The sequence below is a fragment of the Myxocyprinus asiaticus genome, chromosome 5 (genome assembly GCF_019703515.2).
Source record: "Myxocyprinus asiaticus isolate MX2 ecotype Aquarium Trade chromosome 5, UBuf_Myxa_2, whole genome shotgun sequence".
Taxonomy (NCBI): Eukaryota; Metazoa; Chordata; class Actinopteri; order Cypriniformes; family Catostomidae; genus Myxocyprinus; species Myxocyprinus asiaticus.
In genome coordinates this window covers 7,139,993-7,163,699 of record NC_059348.1, presented here as the reverse complement: position 1 = coordinate 7,163,699, position 23,707 = coordinate 7,139,993, and the positions used below count along the sequence as shown (strand labels likewise).

Here is a 23,707-nt window from a genome sequence, read left to right as displayed (position 1 = left end):
TTTTGATCAGTTGAATGCCACTTTGATGAAAAAAAGGACCAATTTCTTTCCAGAAGAGCAATATCTGTACATTATTCCAAACTTTTGGCCACCAGTGTATATATATATATACATACATACAACGATCAGCCACAACATTAAAACCATCTGCCTAATATTGTGTTGCTCCCCCTCGTGCCACCAAAACAGCACCAACCCTATTCTTCTTACCACAATTGTACAGCGCAGTAATCTGAGTTACCGTAGACTTAGTCAGTTCGAACCAATCTGGCCATTCTCTGTTGACCTCTCTCATCAACAAGGCATTTCCATCCACAGAACTGCCACTCGCTGGATGTTTTTTGTTTTTGGCACCATTCCTATAAATTCTAGAGACTGTTGTGTGTGAAAATCCCAGGAGATCAGCAGTTACAAAAATACTCAATCCAGCCTGTCTGGCACCAACAATCATCCATGCGATTAACTAATCAGCCAATCATGTGGCAGCAGTGCAGTGCATAAAATCATGCAGATACAGGCCAGGAGCTTTAGTTAATTTTCACATCAACCATCAGAATGGGGAACAAATGTGATTTTAATCTCTCTCTCTCTCTCTCTCTCTCTCTCTCTCTCTCTCTCTCTCTCTATGTATCTATCTCTGATCTCCCTGTATTAGAGCCCTAAGGAATCCATGTTATTTATTTTTTTTAATTCAGTTTTGTTTTTGCCCAAATTCCATGTTTTCTGTTTTAATGTTTCTGTAACCCATGTTTTAATTAAATTCTATAATCAAAACTTAGTCTAATCAAATGAATACATAAAACTTTAATCAAGTGGAAGATAATAATACATTTTCAAAAAAACATTAATATATGTATATTGTAATATCTTCAATTTCAGGCATAGAGTTGAACAGAGCTTTTATTTTGGCTGAAATATTTTTTATTTTGGCGAACATTTTAGGTTCTGTGTGTATTTGATGGTTTTTAATCCCCACTCCAAAATTACATTATTTTCAATTAAAGTGCTAATTCAAGATTATCACCTTAATGTTGCAAAATATTTTGTTACAAATTTTTATCTCTAAAACTATATTTAATTTGAGATGCGAGATGATGTCTAACATCATTGGATGTGACTGTATTAGAGTTTAGCTGCTTATATCAATAATAGTTATAATAGCTAGGCAGACTTTCTTCTCAGACATTCTAAACAGCAACATAAACATCACCCTCTTTTTGGTCAAATAAATGACCTTAGAATGCCCATCAGCTCGTCCTCATGTTGTGGTCAAATTAGTCTCTATTTCTGATTTTGAGGCAACTGATGGCAAAACCCTGGAAGAAACTGTACTGCATCTTAAAATGTTAATGTCAACACAGTTGAGGTCATTTCTAGCAGGGAGGGATTACTATGTGAACATAAGCAACTATCAATCTGAGTGGACATCCATGACATGTGGTGTCACACAAGGCTAAATTCTTGCACCACTTCTGTTCAATCTGTATATGCTCCCACTTGGCCAAATTATTTATAAAAAAAAATCTAATTGGGTACCATAGCTATGCAGATGACACCCAAATGTACCCATCCCTATCCCCAAATGACTACAGCCCCATAGACTCCCTGTGCCAGTGCATTGACGAAATGAACAGTTGGATGTGCCAAAACTTCCTTCAGTTAAGAAAAGACAAGACAGAGGTCATTGTATTTGGCAACAAAGGCGAAATTCTCAAGGTGAAAGCATACTTTAACATCAGGGGTCTAAGGACAAAATATCAAGCAATGAATATTGGTGTCATTTTGGAGATAAATCTCAGTTTCAGAAGTCATATCAAAGCAATAACAAAATCAGCCTACTATCATCTAAAAAATATAGCGAGAATTAGATGTTTTGTATTAAGTCAGGACTGAGAAGCCCATTACAGTAGTCCACCCTGCTGGTGATAAATGCATGAACAAGTCATGCATTCATCACCAGCAGAGTGGACTACTGTAATGGGCTTTTCACCAGCCTTCCCAGAAAGACCATTAGACAACTGCAGCCCATTCAGAATGCTGCTGCCAGGATTCTTACCTGAATTAAAAAATCTGAGCATATTACCCCAGTCCTCATGTCTTTACACAGGCTTCCAGTTACATTTAGAATTTATTTTAAATGACTACTACTCATTTATAAATCACTCAATGGCCTAGGACCTAAATACATTGTATATTTGCTTGTTGAAAATAAACCTAACAGACCTTTCAGATCATTAGGATCAGGTAAGTTAGAAATACCAAGGGTTCACTCAAAACAAGGCGAGACTGCATGGTTTTAAAATTAACTTTTATGTATCTTGTATTTTCTTTATAATTTTGTTTAAGTAAAGCACTCTGAATTACAATTGTGTATGAAATATTCTATATAAATAAACTTGCCTTGCCTAGTGTTACAAAAGAAAAACAAAATAGTGTTTTTATTCCTATCCAAAAAGCTGCAGCTGTCAGCAGTATTAAAAGCTCAGAAAAGATTGGAAAAATTAAAAAGTATACTGTAGTCATTTTCTGTGTAGTTTAATTTATAAACTGAGGCTGTTTATTCAATTTAGCAAAATACCAGAACTGGTATTGTACTGAAGACAAAATCTTGGCATCAAACCAACCCTTACTAGGGGCATACTAGCGAAAGCTAAATTTTCATATTCTGCTCAGCATTGCCTGATGAAAATGAGACATATTGATAAAGTTGGTCATTAAGCATAAAAACATTATTCTTAAAATCTTTTTTTTAAATTATTATTATTATACAATTCCAGGCCATCAAAATATGTTTTAAATATTTATATATTTAAATATTAGGTTCTTCAGATTCCACTCTAATATTGTGTAAACATTTTTATTGTTCATTATGTATTTTGTAATTTAAAAATAGGTAGTGTGAACGGACTTTTATTTTGAAACTAAGAACAGCTATGTCGTTGTGACGTCATAAATAGGCGCCGCGATTCATCGGTCTGTTGTTTGTTTCAGGTTTGTCTTCCGCATTTAATGTGAATAAAACGATACAAAACGTTCAAAAGTGCTGCAAAGCTTTACAAATGTGATCCAACAACATATAGATGTTATTGAAATTATTTGGAGTTGGTTTATGAAGTGCTGATCGTTGTAAATATGTTTGTATAAAGAGCATTTACTTATTTTTCATTGCTGATCCATTCAGTAGCTCAGTGTGTGTATGTATATACTGAGATTACTTGAATTAATGTATTCAGAGCGCCGGTAAATCAGATATCTGGTTGTTTACAGAGTTACACGTACACATGTTCTCCTTATATTTTATGTTTGTTGTGTATCAGAATGGTGGAGGTTCATGTGAGTTTGTTTCTGGGATAGTTTTACAATTTGGTGCTTTAAGTCCCCAGTACAGGTTATGGTATGTTACATTTCCACCGATTACAATTTTAATTGACTTTAAAAAAAGAATATCACCTAAAGATGTTTAGTGTTACATACTGTTGTGGGCCAAGAAGTCAAGTTATTTATTTATAAAGCACATTTAAAAAAAACAGTTGGTGAGCCAAAGTGCTGTACAGTGTCAAGCATAAAAAAAAGCAAATATATTTCATATATATATATATATACAGTTGAGTTCAGACGTTTACATACACCTGAGCCAAATACATTTAAACTTGGTTTATCACAATTCCTGACATTTAATCGTAGAAAACATTCCCTGTCTTAGGTCAGTAAGGATCACTACTTTATTTTAAGAATGTGAAATGTCAGAATAATAGTAGAGAGAATGATCAGCTTTTATTTCTTTTATCACATTCCCAGTGGGTCAGAAGTTTACATACACTTTGTTAGTATTTGGTAGCATTGCCTTTAAATTGCTTAACTTGGGTCAAACGTTTTGGGTAGCCTTCCACAAGCTTCTCAGAATTAGTTGCTCAATTGTCCATTTGGAAGACCCATTTGCGACCGAGCTTTAACTTCCTGGCTTATGTCTTGAGATGTTGCTTCAATGTATTCATATAATTTTCCTTCCTCATGATGCCATCTATTTTGTGAAGTGCACCAGTCCCTCCTGCAGCAAAGCACCCCCACAAAATCATGTTGCCACCCTATGCTTCATGGTTGGGATTGTGTTCTTTGGCTTGCAAGCCTCACCCTTTTTCCTCCAAACCTAACGATGGTCATAATGGCCGAACAGTTAAATTTTTGTTTCATCAGACCAGAGAACATTTCTCCAAATTTATCTCTGTCCCCATGTACACTTGCAAACTGTAGTCTGGCTTTTTTATGGCAGTTTTGGAGCAGTGGTGCCTTTAAGGTTATGTCGATATAGGACTCATTTTACTGTGGATATAGATACTTGTCTACCTGTTTCCTCCAGCATCTTTACAAGGTCCTTTGCTGTTGTTCTGGGATTGATTTAAACTTTTCGCACCAAACTACGCTCATCTCTAGGAGACAGAATGTGTCTCCTTCCTGAGCGGTATAATGGGTGTGTGGTTCCATGGTGTTTATACTTACGTACTATTGTTTGTACAGATGAACGTGGTACCTTCAGGCATTTGGAAATTGCTCCTAAGGATGAAACAGACTTTTGGAGGTCCACAATTGTTTTTCTGAGGTCTTGGCTGATTTCTTTTGATTTTCCCATGATGTCAAGCAAAGAGGCACTGAGTTTGAAGGTAGGCCTTAAAATACATCCACAGGTACACCTCCAATTGACTCCAATTAGCCTATCAGAAGCTAATTGGCCAATTTTCTAAAGGATTGACATCATTTTCTGGAATTTTCCAAGCTGCTTAAAGGCACAGTTAACTTAGTGTATGTAAACTTCTGACCTACTGGAATTGTGATATAGTCAATTAAAAGTGAAACAATCTGTCTGTAAACAATTGTTGGAAAAATTACTCATGTCATGCACAAAGTAGATGTCCTAAACGACTTGCCAAAACTATAGTTTGCTAATATGAAATCTGTGGAGTGGTTAAAAAATTAGTTTGATTGACTTCAACCTAAGTGTATGTAAACTTCTGACTTCAACTATATACACTGCCTGGCCAAAGAAAAAAAAGTTCGTGTTTGTATTTAAATAAGCAGATACTTAAGAGCCTATGATTGGATCGTTATTGCAGTGATTAATATGTTTCAGCTGGCAACAATTCTTTTAACCCTAACCGATGCAATGTGTAGCTTCTCATTTCTTAAACAGCCATGTTGGAAGAAGTATCCTGTGGTCGTGGAAAAGATGTTACTGTGTTTCAGAAGGGGCAAATTATTGGCCTACATCAAGCAAAGAAATCAACTTGAGATTGCTGAAATCACTGGAATTGGTTTAAGAACTGTCCAACGCATTATTCAAACCTGGAAGGATAGTGGTGAACCATCAGCTTCGCTGAAGAAATGTGGTCAGAAAAAACCTTGAATGATAGTGTTCGGAGATCACTAAAATGCTTGAAATCACATCGTAAAAAATCTACAGTAGAATTCACGGCTATGTTTAAGTAAGAGCATTTCTACATGCACAGTGCAACGAGAACTTAGAGGACTGGGACTAAACAGCTGTGTAGCCACAAGAAAGCCACTTGTTTGTGAGGCTAATAGGAAAAAAATACTTCAGTTTGCTAGGGAGCATAAAGATTGGACTGTGGATCAATGGAAAAAGGTCATGGGGTCTGAAGAGTCCAGATTCCAATCAAAGAGTCCGCTATTCCAAAGCGATGGGCACGTCAGGGTAAAAAGGGAAGCGCATGAAGTGATGCACCCGTCATGCATAGTGCCCACTGTACAAGCCTCTGGAGCCAGGGTTGCTTCAGTTGGTCAGGTCTAGGCTCAGCAACATTATGTGGCAATACAATTAAGTCAGCTGACTACCTGAATGTACTGAAAGACCAGTTTATCCCATCAATGGATTTTTTTCTTCCCTGATGGCATGGGCATATTCCAGGACGACAATGCCAAGATTCATTGGGCTCAAATTGTGAAAGAGTGGTTCAGGGAGCATGAGGAATCATTTTCACACATGAATTGGCCACCACAGAGTCCTGACCTTAACCCAGTTGAAAGTCTTTGGGATGTGCTGGAGAAGACTTTATGGAGTGGTTCGAATCTAAAATAAATTCCCGTCATCAATACAAGATCTCAGCCAGTAATTAATGCAACTCTGGATGGAAATAAATGTTGTGACGTTGCATAAGGTTGTCGAAACAATGCCACGACGAATGCGCACCGTAATCAAAGCTAAAGGCGGTCCAACAAAATATTAGACTATGCAACTTTTTTTTTGGCCAGGCAGTGTGTGTGTGTGTATGTGTATATGTGTGTGTGTATATATATATATATATATATATATATATATATATATATATATATATATATATATATATATATATATATGTGTATATGTGTGTATATATATATATATATATATGTGTATATGTGTGTATATATATATATATATATATGTGTATATGTGTGTGTATATATATATATATATATATATATATATATATGTGTATATGTGTGTGTATATATATATATATATATATATATATATATATATATATATGTATATATATATATATATATATATATATATATATATATATACACACACATATATATGTGTATATGTGTGTGTATATATATATATATATATATATATATATATATATATATATATATATATATATATATATATATATATATATATATATATATATATATGTATATGTGTGTATATATATATATATATATATATATATATATATATATATATATATATATATATGAAAAGGTAATAAAAGGGGAGGATCTATTATGCAGGGGCAAGCTGTTCCAGAGCTTAGGTGCCTCAACTGAGAAAGCCCTATCACCCTTGGACTTAAGATGAGAGCGGGCAACAGATAACAGTAAAAGATCTGAAGACCTAAGGCTATGTTCAGACTGCAGACAAATCAGATTTTTTCTCAAATCAGATCTTTTCTCAAATCAGATCTTTTCAGGCAGACTGTCCGCACTATTAATTGCAAGTGATCAAATCAGATTTGCGCATTCAGACATAACCAACCTAGCTGCATGGGTTGCTTTGGTAACGACGTAGGGGTACTCACGTGACGATGCTTTCAAAACAGGTGCGGGAAAAATGGAGGTGCGCCCTGTCCAGTCGTGGTGCAGAACTCTTTGTCATCTTTGTGTGTCGCATTAAGAGTGAGGCAACAGACCATTTGAAATCCGATTTGAGCAGCCAGAGCGTTCAGACTGAGACGTATCTGAAAAAATCAGATTTCAATCACATTTGAAACCACCTCCTGATGTGGTTTGAATCAGATTTGGAAAAATCAGATTTCATGTGGTTTTTTGCTGTCCGGACTATCAAAAACTCATCTGGATACAATCTGGATATGCAGAAAATCTGATTTTTAGTAGCAGTCTGAACAAGGCCTAAGTGACCTGGGAGGAGCATGAGGATTAATAAGATCGCAGATATATTACGGCGCAAGACCATGCATCGCCTTAAAAACAAATAATAAAATGTTTAAATCATTTCTGAATTTTACAAGTAACCAGTGAAATGAGGCAAGTACACAGGTAATATGATCTCTTGTGAAAATCTTATGAAACATTTCTATATATTTCATTACATCATTAGGGCTGCACATTAATAGTTAAAATAATAATGATTATTTTGCTCAAAATTACAATCATGATTATTCTGTCATTTGAGAATTTTTTTTTTTATTACACTTAACGCTATCCAAAATTTTCCTGAGCAACTGCTGGGCAGAGCCATGATGATTCTAATTGATTCTGTTTTCTGCTTCTGGTCTCGAGATGCAATGCAAAAACTACCAAAATGAAAAAAAAAAAAAAAAGATATATGTATGTGTGTGTGTATGTATATATATATATATATATATATAAATAAATAAATAAATAAAGTATTTAATTATATCAACGTAACTAAACTCCAACCAGCAGCTCATGACATCTACACACTCAGGTGAGCCACAGTCAATTGTGAAGAATCGGCACTATACAGCCACATGTTTTTTGAACATTTTTACCAATGTAATTCATTAAACATTACATTGCCCGTTAAGAATATATGCCAATGCGAAAGAAAACACTGGAGACTGGAAATTGAAAACAGTAGAATCGTGGAACACTTCTGCGTTAAGGAAAAAGGTGGATTGCAAGTGATATGGAACTGAAAATAATTACACACCTTAGAATTTCTGTCAGCCAATCAGAATCAAGCATTCAACAGATCTGTGATATAATAGGAAATAAACTGACTTTTTTTTGTACACTGGCACTTTTATATTAATTTAACAATGCATTTGGTCATTTTGAAACTGTTCTCTGAAGTCCTATGAAGAAGAATGAGACACACTGAGTAAAATATCGCAATATATCACAGTTATGAATCATAACACACCAAAAATAAAGAATCGCAATAATATTGTATCGTGACCTACATATCGATTAATATCGTATCACCAGTTACCTTGTGATTCCCTCCCCTATTAGCTAGATGTATCCTTCACAGACCACGTAGTGGCTAATTTTACCCACTGAATGTCCACCCTGAGCCTAAATCAAAGCCTTTTGCGGTTTAATAATTGCACAATGCCAAATCGTGATTTTGATTGTGCAGCCTTAGAGTGAAATATATTCCAACAATCTCCAGAGTACTTGATGTTTCTTTTTTTATCAGTTATGCTTGCCCTGATAAGTGTCTATGGTAATGAGGTTGACTGACTGTAGCCTTATACCCATGAGAATTAAAGAAGCTGTGAAGTCTTTTATCAATTTTTCTTATTTCTGTCTGTTTTTGTTACTATTATTTATTTCTGATTCTGAATTTCTTAAACATGCGATAATGTGGGGGCTATCAAAGTACGTTTTGGAATGCAAGTATAAAATTACAGTAATGGATGAAAATAAGTAAATGTGAGGTTAAATACATAAATGTTTTTAAATTCTGACATTTATTTGTAATGTTGGCAGGTCTGGTCATTGCTACCACACAGTGATTGCGAATCCACTCCCAAAGCAATTCACCAAGAAATGCTCTGAATATTCCTGTCATCTTTGAATTGAAGAAGAGTTTCCAGAAGAGCAGGACAAACTTCAAGTTTGTCAACAATTTCTGACATACTACTGCAAAGATGGAGTTTGTGAAAGAGGAGAGAGAGGACATGGGTTATCCAGAACCACACAGAGTGAAAGACGAAGACACTGAGGAACAAATAGGTTTGTGTCCATTCTTGTTTTTATTGTTGACTACTTAGGAGTGATTTGAGTGTCTCAGACTCCATTTACTTTATTAAGATGTGTGTCAGGGGATCTGATCACAAGAGGTCAGCACTAAATAAAGGTGAAAAATGGGTCACAATAGGATCACAAAAACCACATACAGAGTTGGGGTGTAAATTGCAATTTTCATCACGATACGATCTTGTAACGATTCACTTAGCCAGCGATGCGATGTTTGCCAATACCTCAAAGTCTGCTATGATGCAATTTCGATTCGATCTTTGATCGATATTACGATATTATGTGCCTATTTTACACAATCAATTACAATTATTATCTCACAAATGCAACCAACATATAATTAGAAAATTAAATCCAGTATCCACATCCATCCACAAAAAATACAGAAAATAAATAATATTAAAAATAAAGTCACATACATATAATGATCAATCGTTTGTTGACAGCTCATTGCCTTGTGGATTGAGGAAAACACTACAGTGACAATTTGTCATCTCTACAACAGTTAAGCAAGTCTTTCAGTCCAAAATACTTACATACCCACTACAGGAGAGTATGTTTTTCTTGGCTACAACTTCCACAGTTGTATTGAAAAATTCTGTCAGAGTTTACTCTGATAAATGTTAGTAAGGGTGTTGAGTGAAGGTGTGAAAAGACTTGTAATTGATGTCAGCGCAGGGCAGTTGTTTTTACTTTCCTTCGTCAGTGCTGTTCAGAATATCATGGCTATTTAGCTGTTTCACATGGTTGAATTGCTCCATAGCACAGAAAAATAGAAAATTCTCCTGTAGAATTCAAAAGGGCCACGATATCGAGGGAAGCCCGATTTAATTACGTATGTGATCGGCTCTGCTCTGTCCTGTCACCAGAACTTGCAGCACTGTTGACGTGTGCACACGGATAGAGCAGAGCCAACTTCAAGGCTTCAGTTACTCCATGCACATCCGTGTCCCACATGAGAAGCATATTTAGTGCTTATAAATAAGATGAAAATCATAAGGTTGCTGCATCGCCTGACAGAATTGCGTACGGATGTGGCTGGCATGAGAATGTCAAAATAAAGATGCATCTTAAAAAACAGACATCAATGTTTACACATTGAATCGATGACATTGCATAGTTGGTGAACAGATTGATTCATCAATTCAGATCGATGGATTGTTACACCCCTAATATGGAAGTAGTCAAAACACATGTGACCACATCACTCTTGAGGTGCAAAAGCTAATCCATCCTGATGCGTCCTGGACAGCAATGAAGCACCACCCACTTGCCAATTTTCTGCAAAAACTGCACCAAAGTGTTCAATTTTGGTGACTTTGGTGACAACTCCAGTGGTTAAATCCATATCTTCAGTAGAGATATGATAGACGTGAGTGAGAAACAGATCGTCTAGGTTACTATGGTTTCCCCTGTTCCCTGAAAGAAGGGAACAAGACGTTACGTCGATGATTGTCAGTAGGGGTTGCTCCTGAGCACCTGATCACTCTGAATGGCTTTCCATCATGCCAGTTTCATTGGCAGATGTATTTGGAAGTCCTGCCTTCTATGCTCGGCGAGCATATGTAAGGCAGACTGAAAGACAACTTCCTCAGGACATTCGACTGATGAGGCGAGAGGATCTCTAAAACCTTTTCAGCAGCAATCAGTATTGTGGGAAGGGTACGTAATGTCTCGTTCCCTTTCAGGGAACCGGGGTTACTATAGTAATCTAGACGTTCCCTTTCAAGTCAGTCACTCGACGTTACATCGATGATTGACAGTAGGGGTTCCTAGCACAATGCCACAATACTGATTTGACTGCATTTGCTACAAAGAATGTGATAGAATGCTCGCAGAAATCCCTCTTCCTCACTTAAGTGGGGAAGAGCCCGGGACATAGAGTGACACATCAGTGACACTAAATAAATATATCTTGCCTGAAAGGAGGAAAGATAATAGTCCGAGGGAAGCCAATTTCTCCACCGAACTCACGTCAGATGAGGTGACGAACTGTGTGGAGGTAGGGCTGAATTCACAGTCCTTTGATCCTGCCTATAAAAGGGGCCACCAGTGCGGCCACCTTAAACCGATCGGTGGAGGAGTTGACTCTTCCTATGTGGAATCTAGGAGAAATTCACTAGATTAATGGTCACCATAATTGTTTTATTAGCATTGGGAAGCAATTGAGATGATAGGAAAAAAGGCTCACCCTCGGGGAGCGCTTTTTTTGTAATTAACATTTTTACTGATTCATAAGCACATGACAGTGAAAAACTCAACACATATATAAAGAATCAACATTTTACATTTAAACCCCACTAATACAATCCCACCCTGACCCCTAACGAACACCCCTGTGGTCCCACATAACACACACACACAATCCAAAAAAATATATATATATATATATATATATATATATATATAAAATAATAAGCATACATGATTAAACAAAACTACACTCTCCACATCCCCTCCCCGAGAGTTCCCAAAAAAACTAAATATTTGCCCCATTTTTTAACAAATAATTCCCTAAACCCCAGCCTTCTACTTATCGCTTCCTCAAATGCAGCTACCCTCCCCATTTCCACACACCACTCCGAAAAAGAGGGTTCTTCATTTGACTTCCAACCCCTTAAAATTACTTGCCTACCAATCATGAGACTGGCCAGAACCCAATTTTTAATGTGATTATCCCCCAAATTCATGACTGCCCCATCACCCAAAATACAGAGTCTGGGACAAAGCAAAACCTGAATGTTCAAAACATCACACAAATAACTCCGAACCCTCAACCAAAACTCCTGGATCTTAACACACCCCCAAAAGACATGGGTAGTGTCTCCAACATCTGATTGGCATCTCCAGCAGGTGGGTGTGTCTTTAAGACCAAGCCTATATAATCTAGAGGGGGTCCAATAAAATCTATGTAAAATCTTAAAATGCATAAGGCAAACCCTTGCATCTCTAGATACAGACTTGACATTTTTCAGAATCTTAGTCCACACTCCATCCTCCAATACCAAATTCAAATCTTTTTCCCATACTCTCTTGAGAGAAGTCAAGGCTCCATCCCCCAGACTCTGAATTAGCAGGGAGTAATACACTGATGCTTCATGACCTTTTCCAAAAGCAGCAATCACCTCTCCCAAAGCACCTGCCGGTTTAGGGGGGTGTGTGCTACTCCCAAAACAGTACAGAGCATGTGGCGCAGCTGTAAATACTTATAAAACTGAGATCTGGGAATCCTAAAATGATGAACCAAATTCTCAAAAAATCTCAACACTGCACTCTCATAGAGGTCTCCGAGTGTAGTAACCCCCATCACAATCCACTCTGACCAGCAGAAAGGGGACTTGTTGATACATAATTTGGGGTTCAGCCATATGCTTGAGGCAACATTTAAATAAATGTCTGAATGAAATACTCTGGCCACTCTTGTCCAAATCACGTGCAAATGTGAAATAACGGGGTGTGATTTAACTTCTCTTGTTACTTTGATAGAAAGGCTTTGCAGTGGCAAAATAGGGGCAAGGACTTCCTGTTCAATGGAAAACCAGGGAGGGGCTCTTTCAGGTGGAAGCGACCAATGAGCCAAATGCCTGAGGCCAAACGCATAATAATAAAACAAAATCTTGGGTAGACCTAGCCCACCTTTGTCTATCGGCCTATGTAACTTATTAAAATGCAATCTGGGACGTTTACCATTCCTAATGAAGGACTTCGCTATGCTATCAAATTGCTTGAAATAAGAGAGGGGGACATCTACAGGGAGAGACTGTAGCAGGTAGTTAAATTTTGGAATACAATTCATTTTAATAACATTAACCTTGCCAATCATCGATAAATGTAATGAAGCCCACCTGCCCACATCACTCGAAAACCTTTTTATTAAAGGGTCAAAATTAACACTAACCAAATCAGACAAATTTGCTGGGAATAAAATCGTCATGGTTACTTGCGTAACCTCCATTTCCTGATGGAGGGAACGAGACGTTGTGTCAATGTAGTGACACTAGGGGTCACTCTTGGGAGCCCAAGACACCTCTGGTCTAAAAGGCCAATGAAAATTGGCCAGTGGTATTTGTATGCCACTCCCCCGGACATACGGGTATAAAAGGAGCTGGTGTGCAACCACTCATTCAGGTTTTATGCTGAGGAACCGAGACAAGGTCTGGCCATTTCATTGGGTAGTTCAGCTTTGTGGCAGGAGGGACACAATGTCTTGTTCCCTCCATCAGGGAACGGAGGTTATGCAAGTAACCAGGACGTTCCCTATCTGTCACTCACTCGACGTTGTGTCGATGTAGTGACACTAGGGGTCCCTATACAAAACGCAGCAAATGGCTGAACTGTGTTACGTGAACTGGCAGTGTGTGACGGGCAGACAACTGTGTGCCTCGTAGCCAGCGCACCAGGCCGACACGGGGGAGGAGTTACTACAAACATGGAGACTGTGGCAGAGGGGGCTCTGCCCAAAGAAGATGCAGTTTGCCAACAAGGAAACGAATTAGCGGAAGATATACATCGCATGGGGTTACCTTACAGGGAACCGCCACATGCGGAGCACCTACCCCAGAACAGGGCTCTTAGCACGTGCACTGGGCCGGCAGTGAGTCTCTCCGAAAACTTGACTGCCACAGGGCTCGGAGGAAGTCAACCAGGGAACATAGTTTGCGAACACTACTGGGAATTAATGGCTCACGTCTTCAGCTCAGACGAGGTGAAAGGCACTATGTGCAAGTGATACACCCGGCCGGCTATCCCGGGCTTATCCGCTTGTATTGCGTGCCACTACCCGGGACGAAACCGGTTCCACCCGGAGGTTGTAGAATCTGGCAAAGGTGTTGGGTGTTGCCCAGCCTGCTGCTCTGCAAATGTCTGTTAGAGAGGCACCCCTGGCCAGGGCCCAGGAGGCCGCTACACCCCTGGTAGAATGGGCTCGTAGCCCTACCGGGGGCAGCACGTCCTGGGCGAGATATGCCATAGCATAGCACGGTGGGTGATCCTCTGCTTGGAGACAGCGCTTCCTTTCCGCTGTGCACCAAAGCAGACAAAGAGCTGCTCAGAGATCCTAAAGCTCTGCGTGCGATCCAAATAGATGCGTAAAGCGCGCACCGAACACAGCAATGACAGGGCTGGGTCTGCCTCCTCCTGGGGCAGCGCTCGAGGTTCACCACCTGGTGCCTAAAAGGGGTCGTGGGAACCTTGGGCACATAGCACGGTCGGGGTCTCAAGATCACATGAGAGTAGCCCGGACCGAACTCCAGGCACGTTTCGCTGACAGAGAATGCTTGCAGGTCTCCTACCCTCTTGATGGAAGTGAGAGCAGTCAGGAGGGCAGTCTTCAAGGAGAGTGCCTTAAGCTCAGCTGACTGCAAAGGCTCAAAGGGGGCTCTCTGTAGACCCTGAAGAACTACAGAGAGGTCCCATGTGGGAACAAGGCATGGTCTGGAGGGGTTCAGCCTCCTGGCGCCTCTCAGGAACCTGATGATCAGGTCGTGCTTCCCTAAGGACTTACCGTCCACTGTGTCGTGGTGTGCTGCTATAGCAGCAACATACACCTTCAAGGTGGAAGGGGACAGCCACCCTTCAAACCTCTCCTGCAGGAAGGAAAGCACCAATCCGACTGCACATCTCTGGGGGTCTTCCCGTCGGGAAGAACACCTCTTAGCGAACAGACACCACTTAAAGGTTTACAGGCACCTCGTAGGGGGGCCCTAGCCTGAGTGATCGTGTCTACCACCGTGGGTGCAACCCCTACTGACAAACCACTTAGGTCTTCTGCGTCCCGTCCATGGGGCAGACATGGAGATTCCAGAAGTCTGGTCGCAGGTGCCAGATGGTGCCCCATCCATGAGAAAGAAGGTCTTTCCTCAGGGAATTCGCCGGGTGGGGGGGGGGGGGGCTGTCACGAGGAGGGTGAGGTCCGAGAACCATGTCTGGGTGGGCCAGTAGGGTGCTACCAGGATGACCTGCTCCTTGTCCTCCCTGACCTTGCACATAGTCTGTGCAAGTAGGCTCACTGGGGGAAACGCATATTTGCGCAGGCCAGGGGGCCAGCTGTGTGCCAGCGCGTCTATGCCGAGAGGTGCCTCGGTCAGGGCGTACCAGAGCGGGCAGTGGGAGGATTCTTGGGAGGCGAACAGGTCTACCTGTGCCTATCCAAATCGACTTTTTTTCCCAAAGGGAGTCCACTGCTAGTTTAACTTAAACTGTGTCTTTCTTGGCATTGCAGATTGCTGTCTGCATGTTGTCAAAGTTGCTTCTTATTAGTTAGACATCTTCCAACAACCCAAGTCGGTCAGCAGTCGGCACAAATAAAAAATGTCTATGATAACGCTAAGTTACCTCTCTAGCTCATCAGCCACGATGATGCGTAGTTCCTCTTCAGAGCCGTTGTTTGGCTCTTTAACTCACTTATTCTCCGGGGAGTCCAGTATCATTTGCTGTGTAGACATCTCCACTTATTTAACAAACAGCTAAACAGCAAACAAGGTTTTCTTGTAAATGGCAAGTTTAAAGTTGCCTAGTCAGGGAGCAACAGAGCTAAGCCGCTGTTGCTGTCGGGTTTACCTATGATTTTTACACATCTAGCCAGGGCGTTTACTTACTGTATAAGTAAGCTCTAAGATGTTCTGACTCACACCAAAGCTGTTTATTTTCCTGACTAGGTACAGACATTACATACATTTAAAAAAATATATAGTTTGTGTTGTCAGTGAAGTTCAATTTACAATCCAGATATGTAATTGTCAATTTTATCAGGGTGCTTATTTATTACTACTGTAGTGAATATTACTTCTTTTTTGTATTGTTTATCACCATTTCTTCTGATTTATTTACAATTGAAGTCAGAAGTTTACATATATTTAGGTTGAAGTCATTAAAACTAATTTTTTAACCACTCCACAGATTTCATATTAGCAATTTGTTTATCTACGACATCTACTTTGTGCATGATACGAGTAATTTTTCCAACAATGGTTTACAGACAGATTGTTTCACTTTAAACTGACTATATCACAATTCCAGTGGGTTAAGTTAACTGTGCCTTTAAGCAGCTTGGAAAATTCCAGAAAATGATGTCAAGCCTTCAGGCAATTAGCCAATTAGCTTCTGATAGGAGGTGTACTGAATTGGAGGTGTACCTATGGATGTATTTTAAGGCCTACCTTCAAAATCAGTGCCTCTTTGCTTGACATCATGGGAAAATCAAAAAGACCTCAGAAAAAAAATTGTGGATCTCCACAAGTCTGGTTCATCCTTGGGAGCAATTTCCAAACACCTGAAAGTACCACGTTCATCTGTACAAACAATAGTACGCAAGTATAAACACCATGGGACCACGCAGCCATCATACCGCTCAGGAATGAGACGCATTCTGTCTCCTAGAGATGAACGTAGTTTGGTGCGAAAAGTGCAAATCAATCCCACAACAACAGCAAAGGACCTTGTGAACATCCTGGAGGAAACAGGTAGACAAGTATCTTTATCCACAGTAAAACGAGTCCTATATCGACATAACCTGAAAGGCTGCTCAGCAAGGAAGAAGCCACTGCTCCAAAACCGCCATAAAAAAGCCAGACTACAGTTTGCAAGTGCACATGGGGACAAATATCTTACTTTTTGGAGAAATGTCCTCTGGTGTGATGAAAAAAAAATTGAACTGTTTGGCCATAATGACCATCGTTATGTTTGGAGGAAAAAGGGTGAGGCTTGCAAGCTGAAGAACATTATCCCAACCGTGAAGCATGGGGGTGACAGCATCATGTTGTGGGGGTGCTTTGCTGCAGGAGGGACTGGTGCACTTCACAAAATAGATGGCATCATGAGGAAAGAAAATTATGTGGATATATTGAAGCAACATGTCAAGACATCAGCCAGGAAGTTAAAGCTTGTCGCAAATGGGTCTTCCAAATGGACAATGACCCCAAGCATACCTCCAAAGTTGTGGCAAAATGGCTTAAGGACAACAAAGTCAAGGTATTGGAGTGGCCATCACAAAGCCCTGACCTCAATCCGATAGAAAATGTGTGGGCAGAACTGAAAAAGCATGTGCCAGCAAGGAGGCCTACAAACCTGACTCAGTTACACCAGTTCTGTCTGGAGGAATGGGCCAGAATTCCAGCAACTTATTGTAAGAAGCTTGTGGAAGGCTACCCAAAACGTTTGATCCAAGTTAAACAATTTAAAGGCAATGCTACCAAATACTAACAAAGTGTATGTAAACTTCTGACCCACTGGGAATGTGATGAAAGAAATAAAAGCTGAAATAAATAATTCTCTCTACTATTATTCTGACATTTCACATTTTTAAAATAAAGTAGTGATCCTAACTGACCTAAGACAGGGAATGTTTTCTATGATTAAATGTCAGGAATTTTGAAAAACCGAGTTTAAATGTATTTGGATAAGGTGTATGTAAACTTCTGTCTTCAACTGTATATTAAACTCCATATCAAAGCCATATAATCAGCATATTTAAAAATATTAAAATTTGGGTCAGATCCTGAATTTATTGGCATAGAGACAAAATAATGCTGGTAACAGGACACCAGAGGGACCAATATATTAACAAGACCTTTGTCTGACATATCACTGAACTGATTTCCATAATTTCTGATTTCACATTTGTTGCCTTTAATTTTTTATTCATTTCTTGACCATTGACATGAATTTACATATTCAAACATTTCTTTTAGGCCTCATGGAAGTCAAAGTGGAAAGTCAAGAATGGAATGGAGTGGAGGAGAAACATTGCTATCAGGAACCTCATACCTCCATAACTGAAGAGAAATCATTTAGTTGCTCACAGACTGAAAATAATTCCTCACAAAAAACAACTCGAAGGACAGGAACCACAATTTCTTTCACATGTCCTCAGTGTGGAAAGAGTTTTAGACAAAAAGGACACCTTACCAGTCACGTGAGAATTCACACTGGAGAGAAACCTTTCACATGTCCTCATTGTGGAAAGAGTTTCTCACAGAAAGAAAACCTTAAAAGGCACATAGGAGTTCACACCAGAGAGAATCCTTTCACATGTCCTCAGTGTGGAAAGAGTTTTACACGTAAATTGATCCTAAAGGAACACATAAGAATACACACTGGAGAGAATCCTTTCACATGTCCTCAGTGTGGAAAGAGTTTCAGACAAAAAAAAAGCCTTAATGTCCACATAAGAGTTCACACTGGAGAGAGGCCTTTCACATGCCATCACTGTGGACAGACATTCAAATATTTAAATAATCTTCAATCTCATATTCTCTCTCAGCACACTGGAGCAAAGTCATTTAACTGTGATCAGTGTGATAAAAGTTTTATCTTTGAATCAGACCTGAAAATTCACAAAGACCCCCATTTGTGCTCTTTTTGTGGAGAGAGTTTTTCATGCCCGCACCGTTTCAAAAATCACCAGAAAATTCATACTAGTGGTAAAACTTATGTGTGTCCTGAGTGTGGCGATGCCTTTGCAGGTGTCGGCAACTTGAAGATGCACCAAAGAATCCATATTAAAGAAAAACCTTTCTTTCTTGAATGAGTTTCTCTCATTCAGGAGTCCTGAAAATGAATGGAGAGTATTCTCTCCAGCCTTCAGTAGAGTTTCACCACATCAAATACCCAATCAACTCATTTTAAAAAAGCATTGCGGAAAAATTTCAAAGTGAGGTCTTCTTCCGGTTCATTTTCAGGTCCAATGCTTTAAACTGTGTGAATTTCAGGTATACCTAAAAATAAATGAAATAGCTCTTTTGGTAGAAATTCTAGTTTTTAGGAATGCTTACTTTAATGATGGGAAGTAGTAGTAATAGAAATATCTATTATTTTAATGTCTCCTTTCAGTTTAATTTCTGTTACATGTTGTTCATTGTTGAAAGATGCTGATAAATTGAGAATTTGGGAATGGAAGAGACAACTAATCTTACTGTGTGGATGAAACAAAAAGACATGGAAATGAATTTAGGTAATTCTTGTATTCCTTTTATATTTTTGCTTTGTAAAAACAAGTCTAACTTGGGCATATCTTTTATTGTATCACAGAATTATCAGGGAATTTCAAAATTGCAATACATTTTTAAAAGTCATGAAAATTTCCATTGTGAATGTAAACTGTAAAATGTGCCTTTTTTTTCTTTTTCCTTTTTCTCTCTTTTCTTTTTGGAGGCACAAATAAGTGTAATTGGATTATCAAGTAAACTGTATAATATGTGTAATCTCTTAATTCCAAGGATTGGTGGGCTACTTGGCACGGAATTCCTCCCCAACAATCTTAATAAAATTATTTAAAAACATTTAGTCATTATCAGCTAGAAAAGTTATGGAAAGCAATTGCTGAAAAGTGTGGAAACCCCATTTCCAGGTCACTACAACGTAGTTGATAGTTTGCTGATTGCAGAGATGCAGTGAGAAAAAATTCTATTGCACTGAAATCACTCATAGACTATTATCTATGTCCATGTACACAATGCAGTTGAATATGGTTGGCACTCTCATTTTTAGTGCTTAATCCCATTCTGTACACAGTTCAGTAATTTGCAGGTGTAACAACCACTTTCTACAACCAGATTAACTCCCATAAAATGCAGGTAGTTACACAACATTTTCATAAATTCCATGTTGTGTGTACAGACTCCTTTTCTCTGTACACTCAGGCCACATGAACACTGCAGAAATTTGGGAGTGACAACCGCATTAAATGTAGCAGTAAATCCTCTAAATTAGAATTTTGAGTGTGTACAGAATACAGGAGTTTCTCCTGAAATTGTGGTGATTGACGAATGATAACGATAGCAAAACTTCGCCATCTCATGCCTGTGAATAAGAAACATGGATGTCATCCATGTGTGCATTTTGTGTTAATGTACCAAAGAAATGTAGAATTGTGTGAGAAGACGATTGAGGCGCGGAGACAGAAAGTGGCAAGTTCAAGCAATTTACCCCATTAAATTGTTAGCTGTTGTTAGTTGGATTTGTGGAGAGTGAAGATCATCACCTCTGGTGTGGGGTGTGAAGAGCGGAGGCTGGAGATGACAAGAAGAGCACTTGTGTTCTTTATTGGTGTCTGCTTTTTGGCCATTTAAGGCCTATTCAGACTAAATCTGAGACAAATTTGCAAGACAAACTGCTGACAAAAGGTCTGTTCAAATCGAGACCAAAACAAATTCAACAAAATATGGTACTTCAGTTGATGAAAAAAAATATACTGAAAAACAAATAATGTGGTGTAGTGGGCTAAAGCACAGAACTGGTAATCAGAAGGTTGCTGGTGTACTCCCCACAGCCACCACCATTGCATCCTTGAGCAAGCACTTAACTCCAGGTTGCCCAAGAGGAATTGTCCCTGTAATAAGGGCACTTTAAGTCACTTTAGATAAAAACATCTGCCAAATGCATAAATGTTATTTAGCGCTGTTCAGACTATCGCGGCTCTTTAGCGTTTCACGTGGTTGAATTGCTCAATAACACTTTAAATTAGAAAATTCTCACATAGAAATCAAATGCGCCACGATATCGGGGGAAGCCCGATTTAATCGTGCATGTAAGCTGCTCTGTGCTATCCTGTCACTGGAGCTCGAAGCCCTGTTGATGCGCTCCCGGATAGACCAGAGTGCAACTTCAGGGCCCATTGTACAAAGGGGTCTCAGTTTGTTCCTGTAGTCACCTATGACCAATTTTTCCAGCCCTGTGGGGTCCCTGCCCAGTCTGTCCAGCCCTGTGAAGTTTTTACCCTGTCTGTCCAGCTCTGTGGGGCCCATACTCAGTCTGAACATTGTCCTGTGGCCGCCACCCAGCCTGACCCCACACCAGCAGCCTCTGCCCAGCCTGACCCCTATCCAGCGGCTGCCACTCAGCCTGTCCGGTCCCCAGCAGGCAAAGCTCAGTCTGCCCGGTCCTCAGCGGCTGTTGCTCACATCACTCTCTGCCTAGCAGCCACCAACATTCAATCTGTCTCACTTCCTGTGGCCACAACAACCAATCTACCCAACTCCCTGTGACCGCCAACGACCAGTCTGCCCAGTCCCCTCTGGCTGCCAACACCCAGTCTGTCCAGCCCTCTGGTGCTCCTGCCTGGACTGTCCAGCCCTCTGGGACCTCTACCCAGTCTATTCAGTCCTTCAGGGCCCCTGCCCAGTCTGACCTGTCCTTTGTCACTCTGAACTTGCCCTGGTCTTCGGGTCCTCAGCCTGTACCGCCCTGGACTTCCGCTCCATTCCTGGAGCTTCCTCCCTGGTCGCCGGACCCCACTTCCTTCCTTAAACCTCCTCCCTGGTCTCTCTCACTGGCCTCGCCCTGGTCCCTCCTCCCGGTTCCATCTTGGTCTGTTCTGCCCCATCTGTCCTGGTTCCCTAACTGTCCACCCTGGTTCTCTGGGCATCGGCCTGGCCTGAACCCTGTCCTGGATCCTCTCCCCTGGCTGGTGCCCCCTGCACCACCCTGGCCTGTCTCCTGTCCAGCTGGACACTCGCCGGTCTGCTCCACCTGTTCTGTCCCGCCCCCTGGCCATTCACCTATTCTGTCCTTCTCCCCTGGCCCCCCACCTCATCTGTCCTGGATCCCTAGTATGACCTGGTTCCCTGGCCACCCTCCTAGTGCCCCCACCCTCCCTCCTTTGGTTAGTTCATCCATTCCGGTCCTGCCTGGGTTGGACGCCAATCTGGTGTCAGTGCGTGGGTTTGTGTTCCTCTTTCTCCCTCTTGTATCTCACAGGAGCTGCTCAGCATCCGAAATCAGCGTTGCCATTGCACTGCTCATTAGCAGATCTGCAGCACCTGTTTCAACTTACTTACCTCTCTATTTAAGTTCTCCTTTGTCTTATGTTCCCTGCCAGATTGTTTTGGATGTTTGGAGTGCATGTGCCTTGCACCTCGGTTGGTCTGTTTGTTCTCTCATTCCCTTTATTGGTCGGTCTTTGTTTGTTTGTTTATTGTTTTTTGGGGCGGTTGTGGCTCAAGCGGTACAGTGGGTTGGCCACTAATTGCAGGGTTGGCGGTTCAATTCCTGGCCCACATGACTCAACATGCTGAAGTGACCTTGGGCAAGACACTGAACCCCAAGTTGCTCCCAATGGCAGGCTAGCGCCTTGCATGGCAGCTCTGCTGTCATTGGTGTGTGTGTGTGAATGGGTGAATGTGTCACAGTGTAAAGCGCTTTGAAAACCACTAAGGTTAAAAAAGCGCTATATAAGTGCAGACCATTTACCATTGTTTTGGTTCTAGCCTTTTCTCCATCGAGAGATTCTTTCTTTTGTATTTATTATATATTCTGTTTTCTCCCTTGTGAGAGTTTTTGGTTTGTATTTTGTTCTTTTCAATAAAGCCCTTTCAATTGCCTTCCTGACAGGATTGTTGTTCAGCAGCCCTAAAGAAGGAAACCTCCCCATAGGGAATCCAACACCCATCTTACATGTGACAGGCGGAGATACTTTCTACCATACTGATGAGGAATTAAATAATTGGCATGCACTGATGCATAAGTTAAAAAGGCCTTGGCTGTTAGTAAGGGCAGGGGTGAACTTTGTTCCTCAATAATGCTGTGCACAGTGTATCACTCTGTCACATGTTACTTGCCAGTGCCTAAAAAGACTAAGGGGAAACAAAACAGTTTGTTACTCACTGTACTGTAAAATTTTATTAGTTTACCTTACTTTAAAAAAAAGCATGTGAACTGATTGCCTTAAGCCGTGGATCACAAATCCAGTTCATGGTAAAAGACTGAAATCACCAGCACCAGTGAGAGCAGGATAATCAGAGTGAAATTACCACTCAAATGCACAAAGAAACTCAATGGTACACCAAAAAAAGAAACAAATTCAGCCAAAATAAAATCTCTGTTCAACTGTATGCATGAAATTTAAGACATTAACACAGGAATATTTTTTAAATTAATTATATTTCTATTTGATTCATGTATTATATGTTCATTTGATTAGACTCAGTTTTGATTTTAGAATTTAAATAATAATAATAATAAAAAAAATTATCCAGAAAAATTACAGCATAAATGTGAAAAGCAGAAAACATGGAATTTGGGCAAGAATAAAACGGAACTTAAGAAAAATAAAATAAAATGTATTTCATAGGGCTCTAATACAGGGAGTTCAGTGATAGACAGGTAAATTGCTAAATCAAGATTATCACCTTAATGATGCAAAATATTGTGTTACTTTTTTTTAATCCCTAAAACTATATATAAATTGAGATGTGAGATGATGTCTAACGTCATTGGATGTGATTGTATTACAGTTTAGCGGAATACATCAATAATAGTTATATTCATGTTTTACATGTTTTGTTGTACCCATTTGCACTAGTGTTACAAAATAAAAACAAAAGTGTTTGTATTCCTGTCCAAAATCTGCTGCTGTCAGAGGAATTCAGAACTGATTGGGAAATTTAAAAAGTCTACTGTACCTTTAAATGAATAGTACTTTAATTTTGAATCTCCTTCGTTGTGACGTCATAAACGG

The 23,707-nt window shown here is 39.9% G+C and overlaps 1 protein-coding gene across 3 annotated transcripts; it reads left to right on the top strand.

Moving 5' to 3' along the window:
• The first annotated feature begins 2,948 nt into the window (after positions 1-2,948).
• LOC127440876 (gastrula zinc finger protein XlCGF8.2DB-like) lies at positions 2,949-19,527 on the top strand. Of its 3 annotated transcripts, XM_051697924.1 has the most exons (4): positions 2,961-2,991; positions 4,516-4,658; positions 8,986-9,231; positions 17,943-19,527. In XM_051697924.1, the coding sequence occupies exons 3-4, from the start codon at positions 9,147-9,149 to the stop codon at positions 18,779-18,781; spliced, it is 924 nt and encodes a 307-aa protein (XP_051553884.1). In that variant the 5' UTR covers positions 2,961-2,991; positions 4,516-4,658; positions 8,986-9,146; the 3' UTR covers positions 18,782-19,527. The 3 variants fall into 3 exon arrangements, with proteins under 3 accessions (XP_051553885.1, XP_051553884.1, XP_051553886.1); XM_051697925.1 differs by lacking the exon at positions 4,516-4,658 and having other exon boundaries at positions 2,949-2,991; XM_051697926.1 differs by lacking the exons at positions 2,961-2,991; positions 4,516-4,658 and having other exon boundaries at positions 7,926-9,231.
• Positions 19,528-23,707: the final 4,180 nt, after the last annotated feature.